Source organism: Boleophthalmus pectinirostris, unplaced genomic scaffold (assembly GCF_026225935.1).
Source record: "Boleophthalmus pectinirostris isolate CB_2022bp ecotype Guang Dong unplaced genomic scaffold, ASM2622593v1 HiC_scaffold_12, whole genome shotgun sequence".
Classification (NCBI taxonomy): domain Eukaryota; kingdom Metazoa; phylum Chordata; class Actinopteri; order Gobiiformes; family Gobiidae; genus Boleophthalmus; species Boleophthalmus pectinirostris.
The window spans coordinates 19,804,341-19,827,327 of record NW_026571018.1 but is presented as its reverse complement, the minus strand read 5'-3'; the positions used below and the strand labels follow the sequence as shown (position 1 = coordinate 19,827,327).

Below are 22,987 nucleotides of genomic sequence, written 5' to 3'. Positions count from 1 at the left end.
TTCAATTCCAAACCAATGAGCTGCACAGTGTCTGTTTCTTAATTTCCTTCTTAGATTCGATCATCCATTATTCCAGGCAATTAAAACCTGTCTGTGTCTTTGTAAACAGCAAACATGGCACTTTTCTAACTACAGTGCGTGTGGTGTTTTTAAGCAGTTTATGTAAATCTGCAAAAGTTTTTCCCACTTCTATTGATAAGAGAAGTTACGAGAACCTTTATTTGATGAGGAAATACTTGTTTGCTTGTATGCAAGATTACTTAGATCTTGTTTGTAAGATTACTTGTTTTTAAAGGAGCATTGTGTAACTTTTTCTATCTTCATGGAAAACAAACCAGACTAAGTTACAGATCAGATCTGTAGAGATGCAACCCTGCTCACAGCCAGAATGTTTAGGTATTTTTGAATTATAAAACCTGTAATTAATGCCATACTGTGGAATATTCCAGGCAGAGCAATAACATATCCATAGAAACAAATAGGTGATGGACTCCCAACCAAAAAGTTACATAGTGCACCTTTAGTAATGGTTTTAATTACTGTGTTTTATATACAGATAATACACAATTTAAGGTTAAAGATGTGACTATTACTATACATTTGTTATTATATCTTTATATATTATTATCCCTGCACCTACCATTATTATTAATACTTCTAAAATTGCTACTGGTTGCTATCTCTCCTGCTGCTGCTACAGAGAGAAAAACTTTTCCCATCTGAAGTGTGTTTTACTTCTAAGCCATCATAGAATAGAATTAGATACCTGTTGTGTATCCTGGGTCATTTATAGATTTATTGCACAAAATTACAAACAATGAAATGCCACGTAATCCAATAAGGTGTACATTTGGATATTTAATGGAAATGCCAAATCGTTGCTGGTACTTTCACCTTTGCCCTGTTAAAGGTGCACTGCGTAACATTTGTAATAGAGGGTCCGCCACTTGTTTGTCTCCATGTTTTGTCTATCACGAGGGAGACAAGCAGGTTACAGCACAACACTACATTACACTTTAGATCTGTGGAGTTGCTCCTATTCACAGAAGGACTTATTGTATTTCTGAGGAATAGAAACACCTGTAATGAATAATTCCAGGCAAAGCAATAATATCTCCATGGAGACAAGCAGGTAGCAGACCCTCCACCAGAAAGGTTGCACAGTGCACCTTTAAGACATTCTGCACCTACATGACTCTTACTTTGGGAAAACTTCAGGAACAAATAAAGGATTAGTTGTAGCTAGCATCTTTTGTCTTCATTATAGCTAAACTGTCATCCCATTGTTTAGTCTCACCTTCTCATTATTAGATGCAAATTGCAATGGCAGCTTTAAATTAGCCAGTCTGACATATGACTCTGTTTAGTATGGAAATGGTGTCTCCTGTTTGCTTCAATGGGTCTCTCCTTCTCATCCTCATATGCCCCCACTATATCTTTGTCACTTTGTTCCTTTATAGCTTTCTTTCTGCACTACGTCACATACTTAGAGTTACTTTGAATTAATGCCAGATTTTGAAGGTTGGTAATTCATCGTGTCCTCGTTTAAACCTCAGTGGCCTTATCTTGAAAAGCTAAATGAAAAATTTTGTTATTTGGAGTTAAAAATGAAATGTCAACTTGTGACCTTGAGTATGGGCCTCAGTGTGACAGGAGATCGACTGCCAATAATCCTCCTGCTTCAGTCTTTTGCATTTGCCCTTGTGCTTTAGTTCATTTGTTTATGTGTGTGTGTGTGTGATTGTGTTTGTGTGTGTGATTGTTTTTGTCTGTGTGATAGACTAACAGAATTACACAATCTATGTCTTTATTGAAACCAAATCATTATTATTATTATATTATTGTCATTATTATTTGGCATTAGATAACACTGTTACACTTTCTATGTCAGTTCATGTCAGTCAAATCACTATTTTAAGCACCTTTTTGTTTGTTATAATAGCTTTTACTTGCAGGTTACTTTATTTTATATTTAAATAATCATTCAATTTGAATTGTTTGTTAAGTTTATACAATTTGCCTAAATTTTTGAGAGTGAATAATTTGAAATTGTTTTATTAGTTAAATAATTATCATTTTTGTGTCAATATGTAAAGCAATAACAGCTCTTGAAACAGTCCTGTGACAGCATTGTACATATTTACTTACTTATCTACCTATGGTTAAGAAAATAATATTAAATTATTAAAGCATTTAAAGTATGATAAATGAGAGTTTAAGTGGAGTTTAACTCACATGTCCCACAGCTAGACAGTAGATACAGTACTTATATTTATTGGAACAGTGTAGTTTATCATTGCAGTTCCAGTCATCAGTATCTTTCAGTCTATAGAAAGGCTCCATCCCTGTAGAGTAATGTATCAGAGCTCTTCTTTATTGCAGTATAGGTCTTGTCAGTCTGGTCCATAGGTCTACATCAGTAATGACCAGAGGGTGAGGGGTTTCAAACAGCATCAGCTCAGCCCTCTATAACATTCTCTCTGCTCTCTCAGGGAGCATGTATGAGAGCATTATGCATGTGAAACAGGGCCGAGAGTTCAATATGAAGGAGCTATTGCATAGTGTAGTCTCCATAGGGTTTGTTTCTTTTTTAGACATGAAGACCATTTGATCTGGGATTTGACAGTTACATGTTTATGACAGCTCTTTTAATGAGGGAACTGGTACAGTTTCTGTTCTTCTCTAAAAGGGCATGAGTGTCTGGGATGACCTGTTCTGCAGACAGAATCTAAACTGCTCTTACTTTTCAAGAATATAGTGTAGTCACACTCTACTGGACCTTAGCCTTATCTAAAACCAATTCCTGTTTCACGGTTGCTCCCTCACCTTTGCTATGGGGGACCATTTTTAATATAATGGAAAGCCAAAATGCTCTATCTTGGTTAAGCCAGACTTGAGCTTCCTCCATATTCTATATTGAGGATAGTGCAACTCTGTAAACTCAGACTTCACCCTGTCCTTGTGTCTGTCTCTTGGTGAAATGCAATTGATGTGGATCATTTCTTCTGGATACATTTCTATTTTTACGGTACTGGAGTTTTAACTTTAAAGTCTATACCGAAACTTTCAGTTTGTACCAATTATTGTCATTATTCCAAACAATGATCATTCATTTGATCAAATACTAATTTCTGAGAAGGGGCATTTAAATTATCCACATGGTGTCCATGTTTTTGATGTCCATGCATGTACCCGTAAGTAAGCAGCTGACTGAGTATAACGTCTGTGTAATGTGTTGTTACTGTCAACAAAATATAGCCAACTTGTAACACCCATCCAAACCCATCTTGAACACTGGGCATGTTGATTGTGAAAGAGAGTAGATGATATTCACATGTAACAAGCCTCATCATAATGCACAGAGACCATAGCCCCGAAGAGGCTTTTTACATTGTTCATTTAAACCTGCCATAAAAGTCCAGTATATAGTTCCTTCATTGACACTAGTGATGTTATTATTTTGGGACCTTGAGACATTTTTGTCATTTCATTAGAGTGCTGTTAGGAGGCATCTTCGGTTCCTCCTCTCCCTCCTCCTACACCTGTCTCCTCGTATACATCCATAAGTACTCCCCCTTGTGGGCTTCCCATAGCTACCAGCCCATCTTTCCCATTGTCGTATTATCCAGGGAATTTCTCACTTTATGCTGTCACGTATGTCAGAGCTGCTTCTGCTCACTTCAACAGCACTGCTTTGCCTTTGGGGAAACTCAGCCAAGTGATTTTCAGACTAAGATAGTGACACATGATCCTGTATCTGCGCATACTGTATCTATGTATATCGGCATCTTATTGTGAATGTTGGTTAATCTCCTGTTATTGTTTGTTGTCTATAGTCTGTTATTGACCAATTTTTGTTTCATTGATTGATTTTGTAATTTTCTTCTGTTAAGCCCTGCGAGCAGACTTCTGTTGTGATTTTGAGCTATACCAAAATAAACTGAATTGAAATACTTTAACTACTTATATGTGTACATATGTGAGTGTAGTTCTACGTAGTTTGCCTGGTAGCAGCTGAAGTGGAGTTTGAGCGCCAATAGAAGGCTGCAGTGTCATTGTGGAGAGCTGCTTGCATGTTAAATAGCCACTCTGCCGAGTGCAGGCTTTACTGTGAAATGTTGAATGCTTTAATGCAATAACTAATGTTTTGTTTAGAGGTCAATTAAATGCTCTCCTCTGCTGATAGAATGAGTCAGGTTTGGTGCTTGTTATTTTAACCCCTAAGTGGGCCTATGAATTAGAAATAGAGTGGACCGAGATACTTATTTAAATTATTTAAATTAAAATAATTCTTGGTATTGAAGTTTTGTTATGTTGTTATGTATTCTGTTAAAACAACATTTATGCCAAAATCTGTTTGAATTTGTATTGGAAAGTATTGTTGGTGATTTTATTCATTTACAAAACACTGAAAATTGTTTGTTGTAAAAAGAAACTCCCCAGAACCTACCTTTGCTTATAAAAGGGCTCCAGACACAGAATAAAGTACATTAGTAATATTTTCTTCTTTCTTTCTTCACAGCTCTCCTCTACAAACCCATTGACCGTGTCACCAGAAGCACCCTGGTCCTTCACGTGAGTACAAATGTCTTATCAGCCTTGTATTGTAAATATATATATATATATATATATATAATATTTTTTTTTTTTTTTTTTTTTTTTTTTTTCTACTTTATGGTACCCCAATTAGCAACTCATAGTAATTGTTTTTTTCGCCATTAATTTGTGCACTGCCATAGTAATAAATGTATTCATACTTTTCAGGGGCCCTCTTTACCAAACAAATATTAAAACAGTCAAAATAGCAATAAACAAATAACACAGAAAAGATAATGCATAAGGTATTGTTTATTTATCCAGTTTATAGTACATGCATTACTGATCTACGCAGGTTAAATAGTACCATTGTGCTGCTCCTTAATTTAGAAATTTGCTGTCAACCTTCATCATTACTTGTTTTTATACATGTATCTCAAACAGCATCATCCAAAATTAATAAATTGTCCTCTAAAAAAATTTAATATAACTGTCACATTTCCATAGTCCTCACTTGACCTGACCATTTAAATCCTCATCCCACAGTCTTCCACAGCACAAGATCAGATATTTAAGCAAATTTCCTTTTATGGACAATAACATTTGATCTTATCTAAAATATTCATCCTACTAGCCACCACAGCATTAAATTAAAACTTATTATGTACGTAAGTGCGAGAATCAATGCTAGAATGAGATCCAGACAGTTTCAGCTATTATACCTAACAACCTAAGAGACACAGGAGACAAGAAAGCATTTTTAGTTGTCATCTTTTCATCTGATGTCAAAACTAAATGAACCATACATCTTTCTCTCGTTCTGAATGTAGATGTTGATCAGTTTGGCCTCTCAGTTCTTAACTCCCACATCCTGACTATAATAATCACTGGTGTTGATGAGGCCCACTGTGAAAACACACATATCTATTTGTGTTCGAGCAGCAGCCTCCCCAGTGTGTGCTCTGCAAAGGTCTATCTCTCTCTCTCTTTCTCTGTCTCTATCTCTCATTCTCTGTCTGTGAATCTATCTCTCTGTCTCTGTTCTCTCTCTTTCTCTCTGTGTGTGTGTCTGTCTCTCCCTTTTACTCTCTCTGTGGCTCTTTCTTGTCTCTCGCTCTCACTATCTCTATCTGTCCCTCTCCCTATCTATTCTCTAGTTGTCCTCTTCCTTTTTCAATCTGTCTCCCTCTTTCTCTCTGTCTCTCTTTTGCTGTCTTTGTTCATCTCTCTCTTCTCCCTCTCTTTCTCTGTTTGTCTTTCTCTATTTCTCCATCTTCTCTCTTTCCCCTCTACCCCCTTTCTCTTCTATCCTCCTCGTTATCTCTCTTTCATCATCTCTCTCCCTCTCCATCTCTCTAACCCCCTACCTTCATCTCTCTCTGCATTTTTGTCCCTCTCTCTCCTCTCTGTCTCTCTCTCCATATCTCTCTGCCCTACTCCCCCCCTCTCTCTCTTTCTTTCTGTCTCCCTTTCCCACTCTTCCTCTTTCCATCTCCCTCCATCTCCACCTCTGTCTCCCTGTCCCTCCCTCTCTTTCTTCCCTCCCTCCCTCTCTCCCTCTCTCTGTCCCCTCCCTCTCTCTTCTTCTCTCTCTCTCTCTCTCTCTCCCGACCCCCTCTCTTTCTCTTCCCTTCTGTCTCCCTTTACCCCTCTCTCTCCGTCTTTTCTTCTCTGTCTCTGTCTCTATCCCTCTCCATTTCTCTCTCTATCTCCATCTCGCTCTCCTCTCCCTCCTTCTCTCTCAACTCCCTCTCTTTCTCTCTCTCTCCACTCACGGATAGAGAGACTGTGAATATTGGCGAGTTTATTTTTGAACACACTCGTCTGCATCTGTCCCTCCATCACACCTCTCCTCTGATGAGAGCAGCCTTCACAAAAACACGGAAATGAGATTTTCAGTGATTACGTGGCGAGTCTGTGATGTAATTATGGTTCAAACAAGAGGGTCAAATAGAATAAGACTTTTGTGCTTACACTTCAATTGATTTTTGGAAAGTGTATTTGCCTTCACTTGAGACACAATTGCTGTTTCTAAGTTGGGAAAAATTGAACTGCCTCAAGGTTACATATCCAAAAAACACACACATCTAACACATACAAACACGGGCTCTCCATCAGAAAAGTTACACAGTGCACCTTTAATACTTGCTTACATTTGATCTAAATTCTAGCGTTAACGTGATTTAAACTATATTATCTAGTAATAAATGATTTACGTCATGGGGGCTGGAGTTTTGTCCTTACAATGTGATAAATAAGTTCCCACACGTAATATATTCTTTAGATTCTTCTTTTATCAAAACCTGTTTGAAGTCACTGAAATATACAGTATAATTTGTTGAAGGTAGCAGAATACACTGCTTCACTTTAGGATTTATGTCTCGACTGGGAGTATCAAATAGTATCAAATAAGAGTAACTTTTATTTATGGTTTCATGGTGGATTTTTCTCTTTTATACAAAATGTTGTCAGAATCCACTTGATATAATATGACTCCAAGGCAAATTATTATACTGTTCTGTTTTATCAGTAAAATAATGAACACCTTGTTTTTCAGGATTTGTTAAAACACACGCCCAAAGACCACCCGGACTTCCCTCTGCTCCAGGACGCTCTGAGGATCTCCCAGAACTTCCTCTCGTCCATCAACGAAGAGATCGACCCGAGAAGGACCGCTGTCACCACACCCAAAGGAGAGGTGGGTGCCCAAATATTGAGCTGGAGAATGTGGCAAAAAATGCATCATGATTTTTGTCCTCATATTGATGAATAACGATTTTCTTTTCTTTTTATTTTATTTTATTTTGTATTAGTGAAAAATAATGAAAATGTCTTAATATTAATTTCCTGAACTTAAACAGGGCAGACCTTTAATCATTCACATTTAACTAAATAGATTACATTTATTCCTTCCTTAAAGGTCCTATATATTATGAGAAATTAACTCTTGTGAGCCTTAAAACATGTTATAATGCTGTTATCTCATCAAAAACATACCTGGAGCTTTTTTTTTTCATTCACAAGCATTTAAGTAATCCTTTATTATCCGTCTCTCTACATCTCCAAAAGTCAAAATGCTCTTTATCACCTCATGATGTCATGAAGCAGTAGTTTTTAAATGAACAGCTTTTGATTGAGAAAACAACATCATAGCAGATCAGAAAATAGCGTAATATATGATCTTTAAGCATGAATTCTGCTCCAAACCACATGCGTTTACTGACAGAGGATAGACTGTAGTCTCAATTAAAAAGATCCAAGCATATCATTAATTATTAGAAACAGACAGAATTCATATATATGAATCTAATGAACATGCTATATAACTGTAATGTGCCTCTTGTACAGGCTCGTCAGCTGGTGAAGGATGGATTTTTGGTGGAGGTGTCGGAAAACTCCAGGAAGCTCCGTCACGTCTTCCTCTTCACCGATCTGCTGCTCTGTGCCAAGATGAAAAAGACCGCTGTGGGGTGAGTGTGACTTTCACGCCTGTCTTTTCTACACTGGTTATTATAGATTACTCTCCTGGCTGGGGTCCCTCTGTACTGAGCATTTGATTTTACTCCACACTGTGCCCTTTGTTGTGATGCAAAGAATACCTCCATAAAGCTGTATACACTAGGGAAAATTATGGCTTTAATATTAGTGCTGTCTCGATACCACACCTCGATTTTGATCTCAAAGGAATAGGCTGAATACCCAGTAATGAAAATAAATACATTTTCTTTTTACAGATAAAATAATGTAATTTTCAATACTAAATTATAGTTCTTTATTTATGTTACAGTATTAGGCTTAATACTTGCTTTTGTATTCATTAGTAGCAGGTTTTTAAATACTTTTTTTATACTTACAACCCTGATAAATATGATACAACATAGTTAACATTGTAGTATACTGAGGTAGTCTTGAAAACATTTCACTTTATCATGTTCACATTTACTCTATTCAGAAAATGGTTACTATGACAACCATATGTGTGAATGAAACCATTATGGACTGACCTGTGGTGCCAAATAATATTACGAGTCACATTTACACATTGTATAATAATAGCACTTTCATATGGAAACTCACCCACCTCATGTTAATCCTTTTAGGAACCGTAATCCCTTCAAATCCAGTATTGAAATATTGTATTATTTATCATATTAACTTTGACTCTGCTGGTTGGTGTCTTTATTGCCATCATTTTATTCATGAGTTTCAGGCAGAAGACTCCTTCTTAATTTGAAGAATTTGGCACAACCCCCCATTGTTATAGCAATAATATATGAAATTACATAAAAATCTATAAGTTTGATTGTCAAAAAAATACAAAATTCAAAAAACAATGCATTTTCAGGAGCCTGTGATCAATATGTGTATTCATGGTTCTGTTTAGCAGTTTGACTTTCAAGAAAAAGATGAAAGTGCTAGCTAGTTTGTGACTGTAGTTTTATGTCTGAGAAATTTGTTTAACAGTACAAATCCACTCCCTTGTTGTAATTCCATCTAAGTCAGTCATTTATGATCAGATTGTGTGAAAACAAAGCTCTGATTAAAGTCTAACTTGATTAACAGAGAACCACACAGAACACTGTAGACACACAGAGCAGTGTCTATATTAGCATCACACCCCCAGGGAATGTTTATGAGATCAGCTGCAAACTATCAATTCATCATATGTTAAATGGTTATAAAGCTTATGGGTGGCAGCAGTGTTTTAGCAAAGAGTGTTTATGAGACAACATGTTCAGTTCCAAACATAGACTGTATAAAAAAGTTGACTAAAGGCCGCCACACCCCACAGGGTTTTTCAGGCTTAAGGGATTTTTAAACATGCAACAAAAAGTGCACACCACAGACATGAGGAGAATCTGTGAGATTTTAAATCTCTGACTGCAAAGACTGCAGTGGGACATGGCTGCTTATCACATGCTACAGGTGTAAACGCACCAATGTCAGCTCTTTCCTGTCTAGAGTAAAACTCGCTCATGTTGAGACTCTTAAGTGTTTTAAAAGGTCAGAGGTCTGTACTTCTAGTTTAGATGCAAGTTAAAACTGTGTTGTTATTATTATTTGTGAAATGTTATGCAATACTTCAGATACATGATTTTTAATGCACAGAAGGTTACCAATAAAGTAAACAAGAAGTAGAGTCTATCGCTAAACTGCAGCTTCACCCCGATTCGTGCGCTGCGTGGAGGTAAACAGAAACATGTGAAGAGCTACTCTTGCCTTTTTACTTTTAAAGAACAATTCAAACTGGACTAACAGTGCTGTTTTGGGAATTGGGTGTCATTATTTGCAGAGGACAAATTTTATGGATAATGTGGATGAGATGAGGTGAGTAATAATTAATTTTGCTAGTTCCTGAATTTGTATCTTGCGCCTCTGTCTGGGTCACTCCGTGTCCCCCTGACGCTCTGTTATTGGCTGTTATCATGGCGTTGCTTGGTGGTTATGATCTGACAAAACAACTCAGAGTCCCACAGACACCACATGAAACACACACACACGAGGAGAGCTGCTTCAAAATTCCATACGAAGTCAGGTCACGCATCCCCGAACTCAGGCATATCATAGCCTAAATTGGGCAACTGGTCCAAAATCGGACCTTAAGGGTGTGTTGGCTCCTATCAAATTAAACTCATTAAGGCTAGTAGTTATAGGAGCGAATTTGGAGCAGAGTACCGTATTAGAAATAGGATTTGATTTAGGGACAATATAATGAAATATAACAGACATTTTAAATTGTTTTCATGTTTTGTGTCTTGTGGTGTCCCCTCTCTTCTCTTGCAGTCGGCACCAGCAGTATGAGTGTAAGTGGTACATCCCTCTAGCAGACCTGACCTTCCAGACCCTGGACGAGTGTGACTCCTGCCACAGTGTTCAGGTGCCCGAGCATGAGATCGAGGAGATGAAGATGAAGATCTCTGTCCTCAAGAGCGAGATCCAGAAAGAGAAGGTAAAACATACACACAAAAAATGAACTAAAGACACACTTTGAAACTTTTCTGGTGTGGGGTTTGCTCATCTCCATGATGCTATGTTTCTTCTAGAATGTTCGTCTGAATGGCATTAGTCTTGCACATTAATGGTGTTTTTATTGCTTGGAAAATGCATTGAGAAACATGCATTCTTACTGTGAGTAAGGTCGCCTCTACACAGAGCTGACCTAATTTGGCTTGTTATCACCCCCTTGTTTTCATAGAGAAAATCAAGTGCAATGCCACACTTTCTAGGCAAGCAAAACATAACATATCCATGGAGACAGCAAGTAGCCTACCCCCCAACTGAAAAGTGACATAGTGCACCTATGAAATAATAATAAGAATTTGTTTTGGAATAAGCAATATGCATAATATTTATACACAGACGTTGCAAATTACAGTGCTTCTATGTATCATATTTTGTTTTCCAGTCTTAAAGCTTGGAAGCTTAGTCTGGATTCCGAAATTATTAAATGCTAGAATAATCTAACTATTTTCAGTCTAATCTAGATTTTTTTATCAGTCTGAAATTTGTCCAGAAGGTAACTAGGGACATTTTTGCAAAAGTTTAGTTTTGCAACCTTTTTCTATACACATCAGCCTGCAGTCTTCTTATTGTTCATTATAACCTTTTACACACTAGCAGACTATTTGCATTGTAGCAAATAAAGTTTGATTTCACTTTCATCCTTCACATTCAATGCTTTATGTTACTAAAAAAGAACTCCGGTGTGAGGACAACTAATATGTGGTTTAGACACCATCCATTTGTGGTCACCCACTGCAGTTATAGAAATGACTTGCATGTTAAATGTGTTCCTTTTAAGCATATACTTGAAACAGGCCCACAGCTCTGTTTATCTTTGAGTTCAACTAAAAGTGCACTGTGCATTGCTGGCCTCATAAAAGCTCCTACCAAGATAACAGAGCTACACCTCCAACACAGCTTGTCCCTATCCATGAATTTGACCACTTACAGTAATAATGCATGTTCATGAACATATTTTGAGCAATAAAATCTGTTTAATGTCATTCTGTGAAATATTCCAGGCAAAGCAATAACATGTTCATGAGAGCGGACCCTCAACCAGAAAAGTTACATAGTGCACCTTTAAAACTAAATATTATATCTTTTGAATGGGCAAATGTCCTCAAAAAATCACTTCAGCTTCCTCTTATATGCAACATTTTGAAAAGTTTTTTTTGTTCAAAGTATAGAAGATTTCGTAGTTTAAAAATGTACTGTGATTGAGTAAAAAAGTAAAAAACAGACAAACGTGCAAAAAAAAAAAAAAAAAAAAACAGAAAAAAACTAATGCTGCTTTTACTCTATCACAAGTAAGTTAATTATACTACAAGCATAATTATCTTCACTGTTTTAATCTTTTGAGCCTTGTCCTTGAAGAGCACCTGAAAAACTTCCCTGGAGCTCTTTGTGTTTTTATATAATATTCTGTTTTAAATTGTTAATCGCTATGGCAACAGTTTTAATTTCTCATGATTCTGAAACCCATTAATAAACAGGAAGCTGAAACCCATGAATGATCAGTTATAATCTAACACAGTCAATGATGTACAGTAGTTTTCCACAGTAGTCTTCCCAGCAGCACGGCAGCATGCGGTATTCCAGAGAAGTGCCCGTAAGTTCCTGTTTTTTCCCTGGAGATCCGCTCTCACACAGGGCACCACAGTCCACAGGCTGGTGTTTGGAGCCCACGTCAGCGCAGCTTTGATCTGATACGAGTCTGACTCACTGCTTCCTGCCAACGACTTCAGGGATAAGGCCTCTGTTTGCTTTCACTTCTCACAAAAACACAGAGACTTCTATCCATGGCTTTCAGAATGATGAAGAATTAGGACTGTTGCCATAGCGATTAACAGTTTGAAACAAGATATTATATATGTTGAATGGAAAATTAGGGGCTCAAAGTTAAGATTAAGCCCATGAATATTCTGTGCTGCATTAAAAGTGCACTGAGCTTTTCTGGTGGAGAGTCTGTCATCTGCTTCTGTCCATCATATGAGATATAGAGCCTGGAATGTTCCACAGCATGGCATTACACTTATTTATCTCTATAGAGACAGTAGGTGACAAGTTACATGTTAGATCTGTGGATTGGCGAGCCTATTCATGGTAAGAATGCAAGTTTTTAGGTCAATAAAATCCCACATTATTGAGTAAATGTAAGATGGATACATTTAATGCCATACTGGAACATCCCAGACAAAACAGTACAAAACAATAACATCTCCTCTACCCAAAAAGTTACACAGTGCACCTTAATAGGCCTTCTGAATGTACTCACACAGATTTGTAAATTTTGGAGTTTTTTTTTTTTTTTTTTTTTTTTTGCAGTTTACGTATTTTGAGACTAATGACAGCTGTTTTGCTTGTGATTGTAGAAAGCCCCCAAAGGCCAAAGCCGCGTGGAAAGAATGAGGAAGAAGATGAATGAACAAGAATCCTGGCTGCTTATGCACTCCCCAACCATCCCCTTTCGCATCCACAACAAACATGGAAAAGTAAGTGGGCTTTCTTTTAATATTTTTATTCATTATTCACGTTTCACCACCAGAGGGAGACATCAGACCTGTGATGGTCAAAATGTTCACTACCACTTCACCGCCACTTCACAGAAGCAATTTCTTCTCGTCTTCCTATGATTCTATGCCTTAAATCCTCCTTAAATAACACATTCACAACACATTTGCTCTTAAAAAGTAATTAGTGAAACAACAGTAAAACTTTACAAAATTATGAAAATATTTAATGTTTTGAATCTATGATGTTTTCTATTATCTCTTAAATTCAAGTCAATAATTGAGCTTGATAATTAATGTAACTATATTCTGCTTATTGTTTATTTATGACAGATTTACTGTGATTATATTCTGACCAGTTCCTTTTGTATGTTTAGAGTTATCTATTCTTGCTGTCTTCGGACTATGAGAGATCAGAATGGAGGGAAAGCATACAAAAACTACAGAAGAAAGGTAACTACATTCTTTATAACAAATAACACATTTGGTTACATTTCTGGAAGGGGCCCTCACCTGCTTTTTTCTATGGACGTGTCATTGCTCTCCCAGGAATGTTCCACAGTATGACATTAAACGGCTTACCTTACATTTATTCAATTGCAGTTGGCTTTATATCTCAAAATTACCTAGAAAAACAGACATTCTGACTGTGAGTGAAGTTGCCTCTCCACAGATCTGACCTGTAACTAGTAATACAAAGTAATAATATCTCAACGGAGAAAAGCAAACCAAAAAAGTTACACAATGCACCTTTAATTTAGTCATTCAACCCTCTAGTGCTCAGAGCTTATCATGATACAGAAAAGTAACAAAAAGTAGCCTTGATACATCATTGACCTCCAAAAATAATTGTCCCAGCTTTCATTTATTGAAAAAGCTGTCCGTATAATAATTATCATGACAGGCCTATTGGTTTCCTCTAACCACATAGCAGTATTGCACAACTGTTCTTAAATAAATCTGTTACAAATAATTCACAATAGCCATTTGTTGTGTATATTTCCCAGACCTCCAGGCTTGCGTTTTGAGTTCTGTTGAGCTGCAAGTTCTCACCAGCTCTTGTTTCAAACTCCGCACCGTCCACAATATCCCGGTCACCACTAACAAAGACGGTAAGGACCACTGCACACTGTCTCTTTATTCTCCTCATATGCGTGGGAGCATGCATGTTTTTCTTGTGTTTTTTAGTTTTGGGTTCATACAAAAGTGCCTATTACACTGTGAGTGCAGGGAGCAGCCACATAATGACAGAGGGGGGTCCTAGCAGGAAAAAATGTAGGTTGCAATATGTTTCTGATCTGAATACCACGCACTGTTGCTGGCTTTTAGCTTTGTATGTGTTTGTTTTTGCTCCAAAGCTCCACATTGCATTGGACTGGGAGGCGAGTGGTGACATTAAAGCCATCTGGACAGACGTCTCTGATCTGGGGCTGTGGCACAAAGGTCTATGGTTTCAAATAGAGCAGAGGGACAATCAGGATAGGCCTGTAGTGGTTATAGATGGGGAGAATGGCTGTCATATTCGATACAAAAAGTTACCTCCATTTTGGTTTGTTTACAAAAAGTGCTCCATTATTTTGACATTTTGGACCTTTAAAGTGGTTGTGAATGACGTTCTAGGACTGTATCAAAATGCATGTCAAAGTTCCCCAAAGGCACTTGTCATCATTACTCTCACAGGCTGTTTTTCTTCGCTGACGCTTGTCACGTTTAACTATGTCTAGGAGTGCTTCATGGAATTTAGGGATTTATAAAAAAAACTTTTTACTGTTTTTGTAGTTTTCAACTAGTCCAAGACTCAAAAATTAGAAAGATATCTGTGTTCTAATTCAGTGGTCCAGGGAGGTTCCTTCGCAAAAGAAAATTCAACTCTGTCATCTGCACAAACGTTTCACCGCTTATCCATGTAGCTTCTTCAGTTCATTAAAAAACTTTTATCCACTTCACAGAATATAATTTTCTTTTGCGATGCAGACATTGCATCTGGAAACGTGTAGAGAATCAGGAATAATACAGGATGAAAGAAAGGTCTTAAATTTTATCTCTGAATATTCATGTCCCTCTAGGCCTTGCTCCATACGTTCAAGTCAAATAGAATATACTGATAATATATTGATAGTACCGTAATACTGGCCCAGAATGATTTGCTCTTGCTAAAAGTGCTTGAAACTGACATGGCAATAATGGAAGACATCACATATAGATGAGCATTAACATAGATAAACTTAAACATGTAAAACCCTAACCGCAGAACCAGGTCGTCCAAATTTCAAATGCAGCTGATACTTTGCAGTGACACTGGGGGTAATCTACAGGTAGCAAACACAGCCAAAAAAGTTTTAAGATTGCCTGAAAAGTCTAGGAAATGTATTTAAATATCACATTTTGAGGAGCCTGTGATCAAAACTGCGTTCTTAGTTTAGGGAGAGAGCTGTTATAGTTTATGATCCCACTACTGGTTCTAAGTGGCCTATATAAGCAAAATAAATACTTTTCATTATTATTCTTTTGACTTAGTTTTACATGAGTGAAGTACGTGCACTCCCTCACCTCTGTTTTCCAAGCTGCTGTCGGCAGTGAGGGGAATTAAATGAATAACAGCTGTTTTAGGAATGTTCTCATAAACCCAAAACTTCTCTACAGGACCCCCCACGGCACTCCAACTATTCACACTTTAATTTACCCCCCTGCTCACAATTAAAAATCAATTATCACATATTAGCACATGATTTCCTCCACTCTTTAGTTTATTATACCTGTATACAGTAGAGAAATTGGCTGACGGGAAGCTATCTCATAGCTGACCCTTTGAACTGTTGCCCCCCGCAGGTTGTGCTCTGTCATTAACGCACTGCTGTGCCCTCAGACGCCTACAGTGGAAGCCCAAACAGTCATGGCACAGTTTATTTACCAGGAAACAGCCAGCTAAAAGGGCCCCTAGGATAGCACCACTGAGCACCATGTTGTGACAGTCAGGGCCACCCAAAAGTCAACGCCCACAGACACAAAGATGATCAAAAAAATAATATTATAGCAATGTCAGTAGATAAGTACTATTCATTTATTTTTTTTACAATTAATTCTATTTGTTGGGTAGTATGTGTGTAATACATTAATGTATTAAAGTGTAGACAGAAAGAGAAAGGGAAAAAAAAAACTGCAGCCCATGCTGTGTCAGTCCAAAAATCTGATTTAAAGATTACTGATAAAATAATATTTGCAATGTCACTAGAAAAATTCTGTTTGATTTTTTAAAATGTTTTCATTTTTTTATTCTTTAGTGTGGGGATGTATTAAAAGGTAGACAGAAAGAAACAAATATATAACATAACTTATTTCACATTAAGAAACAAACATAGATGACCCTATGCATATTATTATTTAATAAAAATATATAATTCATAATTACTATGGGTTACTAAGCCAATTTTCTAGTTATTTTATTAGGAGAACTGAGAACCACAGGTAATGATTTGAGTATAAGAAGTGGAATGGGGAGTTGAAACATATTTGGCATGTTTTACATTTTTGCGTCTTTTATTTAGTCAGTGAGGCATGAAAAGTTACATCTTAAAGTCCTTTGGATTCTTACTGGTTCAGACAATCCACTTACCAGTCACTATATGTGAATGTCATTATAACTAAATATAACACAGTATCATGTGATAGAACTGGTCATCCAAATTCCTACTCATGAATAAGTAACATCCATGACTAATTATTGCTTCATTCTTCTATTTATTTGCTTCTGCTCAAAGAGCAATGGGAGAAATGTGCCATTAAACAGACTTGCCATCAGAGTGAACTGGGCTGGCTCATGTCCATACCAGAACAAACTGCTTTCTTTGATAAGAAGTTGGTGTGTGAATGCTAGTATACTGAATGATAACATTTGATTTTAGTCCATACTGTGTTGAACTATAATAACCAGCGTGAATGCTGAATTGCTGAGGTAACAACATTCTAACATGCCTTGAAGCTCACGAGTCTATTTGCATAATATATAGCAACTGTTAACCACTACTGAAATGTTCTCTTTGTGCTTGTAATGACGGTATTGTAATCCAACTATGTGCTTGTTTTGCAGATGAGGAGACTCCAGGCCTCTACGGCTTCCTCCATGTGATCGTTCACTCAGCCAAAGGATTTAAGGAGTCAGCCAGTGAGTTCACTCACACATCACACTTCACTTCTGCACACACACTATTTGGCACAGAATCAGTCACAGGGTTCAAACTGCCAATGAACACACAACAAAACCCATGACCCACTCAATCTGTAGGTACAAGTTTGTATGTGTCATAAAATAAAACGAAAAGGTAAGTAGCTACGAAAGTAGCTACTTTGGCTAAACTCATTTAATCAATGCGTCTTTTGCGTAAGTACATAACACATTGGTTAATTTTTATACGCACTCAAAACTTGGATGGAAGATTGTTGTTTTCTACTGTTGTACCAGATTTTTACATGAAAAACAGTAGTAGGTAATTTTTTTTAATGGTTTGCAGTGGTCTAAAGTTATTCCTCACTTACCTTATGTATTCCAAACTTCAGAGGTTAGAGCAGAATTTGCCAACAACAATCACAACAGCAACAACAAGGATGCTAACTGGGCACTCCTGATTATTGGACTATTACTAGATTATTGTACTTGCACAGTACAATTACATGCATACAAAAAACAAGCATGCAAAATTGAGTACAAGCCCTTTAAGAATTTTATGAATTATATAACATAACTCTCTTCAAATCAAGTTTACACATTTATAACAACTTCATCTGAACAATATAAAAGACAGTACAAGCTCAAAAATAGACAAAAGAGCATGTACAATGAAATACCCATTACTCAAGGCTTTGTTATATCAAATATCTGAAGAAGCAACAAAGGAATGCAGAGAAATATGATTTTTGTGGGTTACCATGACAGCCCTGTACTGTAGTATATGAGAGTAGGTGTACCAGTATTTCCTGGGCTGTGGATTTCAAATCTATCTCCACTGAAAGCCCTTTGATCCTCGATGGAGCAGAGAGAACTGAGGGGCTTAGAGAAGAGCGAGTGAGAGGGTATGAGGAGAGAGAAGAGGAGGGGGGGTTGAAAGGTGGGTCAATGTTTGGAGGTTTACTACAAGAGAGGGAGCTGTGTGTACTGTGTGCTGTGTAGTAGAATATAAATGATGTGAAGAAGAGGGAGACTATTGTTTTATTGTTTAATTGGAATTTATCAACTGCAGTAGAGGAATCGTTTGTTTGCAAATGTTATAATTAACACAAAGCTATAGGAAAATAAGTTTCATTATTTTGTTGTATCTTATCTCACACTAGGCTCTATTCATGCTTATGTCACAAACCAAGAAGAGTTTGGAAACATGCGATGAGCCTGACAAAATCTAGAAAAAATTAGAAAATGGCCAAGTTTTCTTCATCTAAATGTCATTGTAGCGTTCTCTTATGTTCAGCTAATCAACAATTACAACCATACCTCAGTTTTCATAATTTCCCCACTGACACACAACTCCGAGCGCTCTGTACATGCAATTAGAAGAGAGGATGGCGCCAAATTTAAGATTATTTACTGTATGTACGCAGTCATCATTTTACCGCTGATGACATTTACTTCAGTAGGTTTTATCACAGTCAGAAGGAGAGCTCCAGAAGTTGTCATCACATGTTTCCAAATGTCTTGGTTTGTGACGTAAGCGTGAATAGAGCCTACAGTAGAAATTTACCATTTATACATTATACTGAACCATTGTGGCTAGATTTGAGGGATTTGATCAAATTACTTCACTATTATTAATTATTATATTAACCGTGACATATTTATTGTTGCTACGTTAAAATTTAGTCCATGTTTTATTGAGTATAAGTATAGGTAAGATAATAATTATTACTTCATTCTGTTTATTGCTTCTTATGCCTTTTGGTACAGTATATTTTAAAAACAGGTTTACTGGGATTATTCTGCTTTGTGTCAGTAGCATAAAGTAGTTTCAATATTATTGTTTCTTGAAAAAAATTTCTTTCAAGATATATCGTGCTTCAGAATTTGTTATTGTGACAGGCCCATGTGGTACCGCAATTCTTCCATGCAGGTACAACCTCCCCTCACAAAGAAAACTAAAACCCCAGTCTCCTCCAGATGAAAACAGAGCACCCCATCTGTCTTGTTAGGTGGCGCTGACTCCATCATCACACATTATAGAGGACGTAAGTGCAAGTGCTGTGATGGATGAGGGTTTAGCATCACACAATGACTGTACTTCCATGTATTGATACTAGTGTGATGCTAACTGAAGGTACTACTCAGTCTGAAGCTCTGTGACTTAAATTAGACTTTAATCACACCTTTATTTTAGCACAATTTGACCATAAAGAATTGACTTAGTACAGTTTTTTAGTTTCACTTTTTTGTTGAAATTCAATCTCCTGAACAGGACCACAAACACTCATACTGATCACAGGCTCCATTGTCCTTTTTGTTTTTTGTTTTTTAGTTTTTGGCTATGTTTGCTCATGTGTGTTGTGATACCGTGGTAACTACACGTAGAACACCCCCAGTATCAATTGTGGACTGTTGTTCTGGACAATGGCATGTGAGGGTAGTCTACTATTTGATTCATGTGATGGCTATTATAATATCCAATTCCAATGATTGCAGAGTCATTTTTCAGTGGTTCACTCTGTACCCATTGCAATAATAGGCCTGCTTCAAATTCTTGACTTATTATTACACAGAAGGCCATTATATGTCTGAGGAAATAAACATAGAAATCCCCTCTAATCTGATTGAGGATTCTCATAAAAACAGTGGTGAATGATCTGATTGGAGCTGCGGTATTTCTGTCACATAGATCTGCCCCAGTGGGAGAGGGCTTCCATTCAGCCCAGGGCAAAGTACTGAAAACTGGGTCACAGAGGAAAGAGCAGGAGATGAGACGCTACAAAAACACTGTTTAGAAACAACAAACCGTAGCAAAACACAACCTTCTTATGCTACAGGGCTAGTCATTTTTGAATGTCGAAATGTCAACAACTGTGACATAGTTTTACAGTGTCGCCAACTTGTAGGTGATGAACAGCATTGGTCCAGGATATTCCACAGCATGGCGTTAAAGTTTTCATTTTTATTTTTGTACTGTAAGCAAGCATGCATCACCTGCTTGTCTCCATGGAGATATATGTATGCCGTACTGTGTGGACCATTACCTGCAAAGCAATAACATCGCCATGATACAAGAAAGTAAATTAGAAAAGTTACACAATGCATTACCCAACATTTGTTTTCATAAATAAAAAATAAAAAAACAGTTTTTCTCTGTCAAAAATCCAACTATTATACTTTGTCTTCATCTAATTACATTTACTTGATTGCAAACTTGTAAGTGTGTAACTTTAATCTCAGTTTGCGGTGTCTGTGTTGGCTGGTGCACACTTTCACACTCATGGCTATTAATAATAAGCTGCTAGTCATTATCATCTGCCTGTCTGGTCTGATGAAGTCCTCAAATATCAAGTTCCCATAGTTCCAGTAAAATAAATAGAAGGCTGAGTGCTGCTGCAAAGCTCAATAATCTTGTGAATCTAGCGTGTAATTGTATTCAGACCTCTGCACTGTGTTTGACATACTTTTATTTGCCTCATCCCTCTGGTTTCTATCAGAACAACACAGTTATACCGCACTCTCTTTTCTCACTTGGGCCTATTTGTAGAGCTGAAATGATGATTATTTTATTTGTTGACTAGTAATCAAATAATTATTTATATTATACATTTAGATTTATTTAAAAAATGTATTAAAATGCATTTTAACAATATAAAGGTAAAAATGTACTAACTGAAAGCTTTGAGACTGGTAACTACAAATGAATATATAAAGTATATATATTTCTGAGCAACATTTTTGTTAGAAAGCATCTTTATGAAACAGAAAATGCAGAGTTGTAATGTGTAAGGTGTAATGTAGAGGTGCAAATGCAAGGAACAGCAATTTAAAAGTGAAAGGTTCAATCCAGATAACGATTAATAATTATTAATTTAGTCACAATTATTCAGATCAATTTCTGCAACCCAAGTTGTATGCTAGACCATGATAAGTTAGCCATTATCACCTCTTATCGTGAGACCCCCGACTGACCCTGTGCTGCACACCACCCCAGGCCAGGATTAGACCCTTATATTGGGACACACACATGCCCCAGTCACAACAGCCTTTTAATTAAGATGGAAGAGGACATTATACTTTAACCTCTGATTTTATGGAGCACAGACCCCAGACTGACCAGTGAGAGGACACAGAGGTGAACAATATGGACTCACATATAAAGGCCTGGTCCCAGTTTGACCCACTTTTTATCATATACATATGCATACGATATATGCATTGACAATAGATTATCATAAATTCAGAAGTTGAAAGTAATTTCAAAAGCAATTATCAGGACAACTTCTGTAGTTCTGCTGGTCCTACAGTGAGAACACTAGAGGCCAAACTAAATATAATACCTCAGATTAAGAGGAGAGGTACAGCGCTTCACTGGGTCATAAAAAATATCTTTAAAATTGCAATCCAGCTGCTCTTTGAGGGTTGAGTTCAAATCACAGCACAGTCTAGCTTTTACTTAATAATGTAAAAATGGGCAAGGTACAAACCCGAGGCACACTGACTGATTATATTAAAAGTCCTTTATTACACGAGGACACCAAAGCCTTTTGGCCAGCTGACTAGTCTTCATCAAGGCATGAGACAGGCTTGTTTCAGCTGCGCCTAGAATATTGTCTCATAGTGATTGATAATAATTCTTTATTCAATTTTAATTTGCCTTGTTAAAAATAAACACATGGCTCTCAATATTCATGTCAGACTTTCAGACTGATTGCTATTAATACAAAACACCATGCAGAAATAGTTTTGATAATACTTTGTCATCACTTGCCATCACGATTGACAATTTTTATGTTTACCAGAGAAGATGTGAACTTCTTGCCATATGTCCTTCAATATTTAGTTGTTTAATTTTAGTTATTCGGTCACTTTCGGCACAACAAGGATATAGACTACAACCCCATTTGGATTAGGATTTAGGCTGAAGTAAAAGTATTAATAATATCTAGCCATGTCAAACAATGACAGAATTCCAAGAAAGAAAAGCAGCGTATGAACAGCAAGTTTGCATTTACAGTTTCACAACAGAGGACTTACTATAATATGTGTGGTTGTCAATAGATAATATACGTTATTTACTTCATCTGTCAATGTTTTCGCTTGTTGGATCCGTGTATGCAGGAAACTTGGCAGCGTCAATTAAATATTCGATTTTGAGATGATTACTTTGAGATAAGCATTTCCGTAAATAGCGGAAGTGTACAATAACCGCTTGGCTTTAGCGTCTTAGAGACTTTGCTGCACAAACATCCCCCAGATGGACCCTCCTCTGAACTTCCCCTTCACCACTGCACTAATCTCCTCCTCACTGGGAGTAATTATGACCCAGCTTTTCAGGATATAGCCAAAACAAACAGCTCCTGTCCAGATGTGGGACACGTGTGGTACTAAATCGGGAGAGAACAGCTGTATTACTTGAAGGTGCACTGTTAAGAGTTTTGTCAGATTGTCCTCCACATAGGTGCAGGTTCCTGATGTGAATGATGTGGCATGGCAATTGTCCTCTGTTACTATGACTTACTATGAATGGAGAGAGGTCCTCACAAAGTAATTCATGGTTTCAGGCACGTTGCCTGAAATGTTCCACAGTATGGTAAATGGCAAAGGGTCACATTTGTATAGCACATTTCCACCTTCAATTCACTGGAAGTACTTTATGTCAAAGAACCACTCACCCCTACACATACACACACATTACTGAGGTACTGTCAGCTCACTTTTCTGTATCATTGGACATATATCTCTATGGAAACAAGCCACAAGTCTAGGT

The 22,987-nt window shown here is 37.1% G+C and overlaps 1 protein-coding gene across 2 annotated transcripts in view; it reads left to right on the top strand.

The window, feature by feature from the left end:
- Positions 1-22,987, top strand: part of abr (ABR activator of RhoGEF and GTPase) — a 95,197-nt gene that overhangs the window by 22,652 nt on the left and 49,558 nt on the right. For both annotated transcript variants that reach the window (XM_055148322.1, XM_055148323.1), the window contains 8 exons: positions 4,523-4,575; positions 7,094-7,234; positions 7,885-8,006; positions 10,321-10,486; positions 12,915-13,034; positions 13,430-13,505; positions 14,060-14,164; positions 17,140-17,214. In XM_055148322.1, the coding sequence (XP_055004297.1) occupies positions 4,523-4,575; positions 7,094-7,234; positions 7,885-8,006; positions 10,321-10,486; positions 12,915-13,034; positions 13,430-13,505; positions 14,060-14,164; positions 17,140-17,214 (858 nt within the window). The remainder of the gene's footprint in view (positions 1-4,522; positions 4,576-7,093; positions 7,235-7,884; positions 8,007-10,320; positions 10,487-12,914; positions 13,035-13,429; positions 13,506-14,059; positions 14,165-17,139; positions 17,215-22,987) is intronic.